The 8,372-nt window shown below is 40.8% G+C and overlaps 1 protein-coding gene across 3 annotated transcripts in view; it reads left to right on the forward strand.

The window, feature by feature from the left end:
• Positions 1–719: 719 nt before the first annotated feature.
• rnf168 (ring finger protein 168) overlaps positions 720–8,372 on the forward strand; it is a 17,971-nt gene continuing 10,318 nt past the window's right edge. Inside the window, exons 1-4 of one of the 3 annotated variants that reach the window (XM_074628569.1) lie at positions 720–1,065; positions 5,645–5,722; positions 5,888–6,076; positions 6,264–6,465. In XM_074628569.1, coding sequence (XP_074484670.1) covers positions 5,942–6,076; positions 6,264–6,465 — 337 coding nt within the window. In that variant the 5' untranslated portion in view covers positions 720–1,065; positions 5,645–5,722; positions 5,888–5,941. Of the gene's footprint in view, positions 1,066–5,602; positions 5,723–5,754; positions 6,077–6,263; positions 6,466–8,372 lie in introns of those variants that run through there. The other 2 variants (XM_074628572.1, XM_074628571.1) reach the window with 2 other exon arrangements.

Genomic DNA, 8,372 nt, shown 5'->3' on the forward strand with positions numbered 1-8,372 from the left:
TACCAGACAGAACCAGACAGAACCAGACAGAACCAGACAGAACCAGACAGAACCAGACAGAACCAGAACCAGACTGATGGAATATGAAGGTAACTCTAACCAGCTCCACAGGATGGCAGAACCAGACAGAACCAGACAGAACCAGAACCAGACTGATGGAATATGAAGGTAACTCTAACCAGCTCCACAGGATGGCAGAACCAGACAGAACCAGACAGAACCAGACAGAACCAGAACCAGACTGATGGAATATGAAGGTAACTCTAACCAGCTCCACAGGATGGCAGAACCAGACAGAACCAGAACCAGACTGATGGAATATGAAGGTAACTCTAACCAGCTCCACAGGATGGTAGAACCAGACAGAACCAGACAGAACCAGACAGAACCAGAACCAGACTGATGGAATATGAAGGTAACTCTAACTAGCTCCACAGGATGGCAGAACCAGACAGAACCAGACAGAACCAGAACCAGACTGATGGAATATGAAGGTAACTCTAACCAGCTCCACAGGATGGCAGAACCAGACAGAACCAGAACCAGACTGATGGAATATGAAGGTAACTCTAACCAGCTCCACAGGATGGTAGAACCAGACAGAACCAGACAGAACCAGACAGAACCAGAACCAGACTGATGGAATATGAAGGTAACTCTAACTAGCTCCACAGGATGGCAGAACCAGACAGAACCAGACAGAACCAGAACCAGACTGATGGAATATGAAGGTAACTCTAACCAGCTCCACAGGATGGCAGTAATGTAACAAGCTGCCGTTAAACACTACAGAAGAAGAACACAGATTAGTGCGCAGGCGCAGTGAGTCACCCGTTGATTCCGCGGGTCTGTTAGCAGATCAGAACAAAACCCACTAAACCCACTAAACCCAGAACCCTAACCCGGAACCCTAACCCGACCTCCGGGAGCAGCAGGTCTCATCAGGCTCCGGTGAACTCCGCTAACATCAGTCTGCTGCGGGTCAAAGGTCAGCGCTGCTGTTAGCCTGAAGCTAACGTTAGCATCACCGGAAGTACCAGACGTTCATCAGATAAACAAGCTGCGGTGAGTAACGCGTTACTATCATCACTACTACTACTACTGTCATCACTACTACTACTACTATTACTATCACTACTACTATTATCATCACTACTACTATGACTACTGCGGTGAGTAACGCGTTACTATCATCACTACTATTACTATGACTACTACTATGACTATCACTGCTACTACTACTATGACTACTACTATCACTACTACTATTACTATCACTACTACTACTATTATCATCACTACTACTACTATTATCATCACTACTACTATGACTACTGCGGTGAGTAACGCGTTACTATCATCACTACTATTACTATGACTACTACTATCACTACTACTACTACTATCACTATTACTATCACTACTATCACTACTACTACTACTATCATCACTACTATTACTATCACTACTACTACTATCATCACTACTATTACTATCACTACTACTACTACTACTGTGACTACTATTATCACTACTACTATCATCACTACTACTATTATCACTACTACTACTACTATCATTACTACTACTACTATCATCACTACTACTACTATCACTACTACTACTACTACTGTGACTACTATTATCACTACTACTATCATCACTACTACTACTATCACTACTACTACTACTATCACTACTACTACTACTACTGTGACTACTATTATCACTACTACTATCATCACTACTACTATTATCACTACTACTACTACTATCATTACTACTACTACTATTATCACTACTACTATTACTACTACTACTATTATCACTACTACTACTATCATTACTACTACTGCTAGTACTACTGTGACTACTATTATCACTACTACTATTATCACTACTACTATCATCACTACTACTATCATCACTACTACTATTACTACTATCACTACTACTACTACTACTATTATCACTACTACTATTACTACTACTACTACTATTATCATCACTACTATTACTATCACTACTACGACTACTATTATCACTACTACTATTACTACTACTACTATTATCATCACTACTATTACTATCACTACTACTACTACTATCATCACTACTACTACTATCATCACTACTACTACTACTAGTACTACTATTACTACTACTACTGCGGTGAGTAATGCGTTACTATCATCACTACTATTACTATCTACTACTACTATTATCACTACTACTACTATCATCACTACTACTACTATCACTACTACTACTACTATCACTACTACTACTACTACTGTGACTACTATTATCACTACTACTATCATCACTACTATTACTGTCACTACTACTACTACTATCACTACTACTACTACTACTGTGACTACTATTATCACTACTACTATCATCACTACTACTATTATCACTACTACTACTAATACTACTATCAATACTACTACTACTACTACTATTATCACTACTACTATTACTACTACTACTATTATCACTACTACTACTATCATTACTACTACTACTAGTACTACTATTATCACGACTACTATTATCACTACTACTATCATCACTACTACTATCATCACTACTACTATTACTACTATCACTACTACTACTACTATTATCACTACTACTATTACTACTACTACTATTATCATCACTACTATTACTATCACTATTACTACTACTATTATCACTACTACTATTACTACTACTACTATTATCATCACTACTACTACTATCACTACTACTACTATCATCACTACTACTACTATCATCATACTATGGACGTACTGAGGAGAGATGCTGGACAGTGCTGGCTTTCCGATAGTTGTATTATCACTCTTTCCATCCACCACTATTGGTTTTGTGTTATCAGCCCTACTTGTATTAGTTATTACAGCTGCTAGACTGCTATTGTGGCTGCTTCTATATCTCTCTCTCTATCTCTCTCTCTCTCTCTCTCACTCTATCTATCTATCCCCCCAGCCGGTCTCGGCAGATGGCCGCCCGCCCTGCGCCCGGTTCTGCTCCAGGTTTCTTCCCAGTAATCGGGGAGTTTTTCCTGGCCACAGTGCGCTTGGTGGATCCTGTTGGGTCTCAAAACTATGGTGTACGGTCATAGACCTGCTCTACATATAAAGCGTCTTGAGATAACTTCTGTTGTGATTTGACGCTATACAAAAATAAATTGATTTGATTTGATTTGATTTGATCACTACTATCATCACTACTACTATCATCACTACTACTATTATCACTACTACTACTACTATCATCACTACTACTATCATCACTACTACTATCATCACTACTACTATTATCACTACTACTACTACTACTACTACTACTATCACTACTACTACTATCATCACTACTACTACTATTACTATCACTACTACTACTATCATCACTACTACTACTACTACTATCACTACTACTACTAGTACTACTAGTACTACTATGACTACTACTACTACTACTGTGACTACTATGACTACTGTGGTGAGTAACGCGTTACTATTATCACTACTACTACTACTACTACTACTACTACTACTATGACTACTACTACTAGTACTAGTAATACTAGTAATACTATGACTACTAGTAATATTAGTACCACAGCCTCTACATCACTACAGCTAGTAAACAGCTAACCAGCTGCTGCTAAATCAGAGATTTCAAGAATAAAGTCGTAACGTTAGGAGAATAAAGTCGTAACTTTAAAGTCGTAACTTTAGCAGAATAAAGTCGTAACTTCAAAGTCGTAACTTTAGCAGAATAAAGTCGTAACTTTAAAGTCGTAACTTTAGCAGAATAAAGTCGTAACTTTAAAGTCGTAACTTTAGCAGAATAAAGTCGTAACTTTAAAGTCGTAACTTTAGCAGAATAAAGTCGTAACTTTAAAGTCGTAACTTTAGCAGAATAAAGTCGTAACTTTAAAGTCGTAACTTTAGCAGAATAAAGTCGTAACTTTAGGAGAATAAAGTCGTAACGTTAGCAGAATAAAGTCGTAACTTTAGGAGAATAAAGTCGTAACGTTAGGAGAATAAAGTCGTAACGTTAGGAGAATAAAGTCGTAACTTTAGGAGAATAAAGTCGTAACTTTACGAGAATAAATTCCTAACTTTAAAGTCGTAACTTTACGAGAATAAATTCCTAACTTTAAAGTCGTAACTTTAGGAGAATAAAGTCGTAACTTTAGGAGAATAAAGTCGTAACTTTACGAGAATAAAGTCGTAACTTTAGAAGAATAAAGTCGTAACTTTACAAGAATAAAGTCGTAACTTTAGGAGAATAAAGTAATAACTTTAGAAGAATAAAGTCGTAACTTTACGAGAATAAAGTAATAACTTTAGGAGAATAAAGTCGTAACTTTACGAGAATAAAGTAATAACTTTAGGAGAATAAAGTCGTAACTTTAGCAGAATGAAGTCGTAACTTTACGAGAATAAAGTAATAACTTTAGGAGAATAAAGTCGTAACTTTAAAGTCGTAACTTTAGCAGAATGAAGTCGTAACTTTAGGAGAATAAAGTCGTAACTTTAGGAGAATAAAGTCGTAACTTTAGGAGAATAAAGTAATAACTTTAGGAGAATAAAGTCGTAACTTTAAAGTCGTAACTTTAGCAGAATGAAGTCGTAACTTTACGAGAATAAAGTAATAACTTTAGGAGAATAAAGTCGTAACTTTAAAGTCGTAACTTTAGCAGAATGAAGTCGTAACTTTAGGAGAATAAAGTCGTAACTTTAGGAGAATAAAGTCATAACTTTAAAGTTGTAACTTTAGGAGAATAAAGTCGTAACTTTAGGAGAATAAAGTCGTAACTTTAGGTGAATAAAGTCGTAACTTTAGAAGAATAAAGTCGTAACTTTAGGAGAATAAAGTCGTAACTTTACGAGAATAAAGTCGTAACTTTTGGAGAATAAAGTCGTAACTTTAGGAGAATAAAGTCGTAACTTTAGGAGAATAAAGTAATAACTTTAGGAGAATAAAGTCGTAACTTTAAAGTCGTAACTTTAGCAGAATGAAGTCGTAACTTTACGAGAATAAAGTAATAACTTTAGGAGAATAAAGTCGTAACTTTAAAGTCGTAACTTTAGCAGAATGAAGTCGTAACTTTAGGAGAATAAATTCGTAACTTTAGGAGAATAAAGTCATAACTTTAAAGTTGTAACTTTAGGAGAATAAAGTCGTAACTTTAGGTGAATAAAGTCGTAACTTTAGAAGAATAAAGTCGTAACTTTAGGAGAATAAAGTCGTAACTTTTGGAGAATAAAGTCGTAACTTTACGAGAATAAAGTCGTAACTTCAGGAGAATAAAGTCGTAACTTTAGGAGAATAAAGTCGTAACTTTACGAGAATAAAGTCGTAACTTCAGGAGAATAAAGTCGTAACTTTAGGAGAATAAAGTCGTAACTTTACGAGAATACCAGGACTAGGAATAGTCCACCAGGACAGTGTCATGTACCTGAACAGTAGGAACGCATAAATGATGAAGTGAAGAAGAAGAAGAAAGCCATTTTAACAACACACCTGTTACCTGAGATGAATCCAGGTATCAGCAGTGAAATGATGACGCTCGCTGTGGTTCCTCCTCCAGGCTGATATACTGACTCCCCGCCCCCCACAGAGCTGTGACCAACCATAGAGGAGGAGAGGAGGAGAAGAAGGAGGAGAAGGAGGAGGAGGAGGAGGAGAGGAGGAGGAGGTGAAGGAGGAGGAGAGGAGGAGGAGAAGGAGGAGGAGAGGAGGAGGAGAAGGAGGAGGAGAAGGAGGAGGAGAAGGAGGAGGAGGAGGAGGAGGAGGAGAAGGAGGAGGTGAAGGAGGAGGAGAGGAGGAGGAGAGGAGGAGGAGAGGAGGAGGAGAGGAGGAGGAGAAGGAGGAGGAGAGGAGGAGGAGAAGGAGGAGGAGAAGGAGGAGGAGGAGGATGGCGCCGGTGTCAGACAGAGGAGGGAGGAGGAGGAGAGGAGGATCTCTGTCTCTGGACGACTGTCGCTGTCCCGTCTGTCTGGAGATCTTCATTGAGCCGGTTACACTGCCCTGCACACACACCTTCTGCAAGGTAACACACACACACACACACACACACACACACCTTCTGCAAGGTAACACACAGACACACACACACACACACACACACACACACACACCTTCTGCAAGGTAACACACACACACACACACACACTAAGTGTCGGTGGATAAATATATTAAATATATATATATATCTATATCTATATCTATATCTGTAGGAGTGCTTCCTGGAGTCGGTGGATAAGGCCACGCTGTGCTGCCCGCTGTGCAGGAAGAGAGTGTCTACGTGGGCTCGTCTGAACAGCCGGACCAACACGCTGGTGGACCAGCAGCTGTGGATGCAGATCCAGACCTGCTTCCCTCTGCAGTGTCAGCGCCGCCTCGACGGGCAGGACGCCCTCGCAGAGGACGGCCCGGGAGGTACCGACACACACGCAGACATCCCATAATACTGATTACAGTCTGATTACAGTCTGATTACAGCCTGACTACAGTCTGATTACAGCCTGATTACAGCCTGCAGCGTTCTCCCTCTAATTCATAATATTCTGAATTATTAATTCAGAATATTATGAATTAAACAACTCTGTTATACTACTACAGCCTGTCTACAGCCTAATTACAGCCTGACTACAGCCTGTCTACAGCCTAATTACAGCCTGACTACAGCCTGTCTACAGCCTAATTACAGCCTGACTACAGCCTGACTATAGCCTGACTACAGCCTGACTACAGCCTGACTACAGCCTGATTACAGCCTGATTATAGCCTGATCACTGCCTGATTACAGCCTGATTACAGCCTGATCACTGCCTGATCACTGCCTGATTACAGCCTGATTACAGCCTGACTACAGCCTGACTACAGCCTGACTACAGCCTGATTACAGCCTGATTACAGCCTGATCACTGCCTGATTACAGCCTGATTACAGCCTGATTATAGCCTGATCACTGCCTGATTACAGCCTGATTACAGCCTGATCACTGTCTGATTACAGCCTGATTATAGCCTGATTACAGCCTGATTACAGCCTGACTACAGCCTGACTACAGCCTGGTTACAGCCTGATTACAGCCTGATCACTGTCTGATTACAGCCTGATTATAGCCTGACTACAGCCTGACTACAGCCTGACTACAGCCTGATTACAGCCTGATTACAGCCTGATCACTGCCTGATTACAGCCTGATTACAGCCTGATTACAGCCTGATCACTGCCTGATTACAGCCTGATTACAGCCTGATTACAGCCTGATCACTGCCTGATTACAGCCTGACTACAGCCTGATTACAGCCTGATTACAGCCTGATTACAGCCTGATTACAGCCTGATTACAGCCTGATCACTGCCTGATTACAGCCTGATTACAGCCTGATTACAGCCTGATTACAGCCTGATCACTGCCTGATTACAGCCTGATTACAGCCTGATTATAGCCTGATCACTGCCTGATTACAGCCTGACTACAGCCTGATTATAGCCTGATTACAGCCTGATTATAGCCTGATTATAGCCTGATTATAGCCTGATTACAGCCTGATCACTGCCTGATTACAGCCTGATCACTGCCTGATTACAGCCTGATTACAGCCTGATCACTGCCTGATTACAGCCTGATCACTGCCTGATTACAGCCTGATTACAGCCTGATCACTGCCTGATTACAGCCTGATTACAGCCTGATCACTGCCTGATTACAGCCTGATTACAGCCTGATCACTGCCTGATTACAGCCTGATCACTGCCTGATTACAGCCTGATTACAGCCTGACTACAGCCTGATCACTGCCTGATTACAGCCTGATTACAGCCTGATCACTGCCTGATTACAGCCTGATTACAGCCTGATTACAGCCTGATCACTGCCTGATTACAGCCTGATTACAGCCTGATCACTGCCTGATTACAGCCTGATTACAGCCTGATCACTGCCTGATTACAGCCTGATTACAGCCTGATCACTGCCTGATTACAGCCTGATTACAGCCTGATCACTGCCTGATTACAGCCTGATTACAGCCTGATCACTGCCTGGTTACAGCCTGATTACAGCCTGATCACTGTCTGATTACAGCCTGATTATAGCCTGACTACAGCCTGACTACAGCCTGACTACAGCCTGATTACAGCCTGATTACAGCCTGATCACTGCCTGATTACAGCTTGATTACAGCCTGATTACAGCCTGATCACTGCCTGATTACAGCCTGATTACAGCCTGATTACAGCCTGATTACAGCCTGATCACTGCCTGATTACAGCCTGACTACAGCCTGATTACAGCCTGATTACAGCCTGATTACAGCCTGATTACAGCCTGATTA

Source organism: Sebastes fasciatus, unplaced genomic scaffold (assembly GCF_043250625.1).
Source record: "Sebastes fasciatus isolate fSebFas1 unplaced genomic scaffold, fSebFas1.pri Scaffold_52, whole genome shotgun sequence".
NCBI classification, from domain to species: domain Eukaryota; kingdom Metazoa; phylum Chordata; class Actinopteri; order Perciformes; family Sebastidae; genus Sebastes; species Sebastes fasciatus.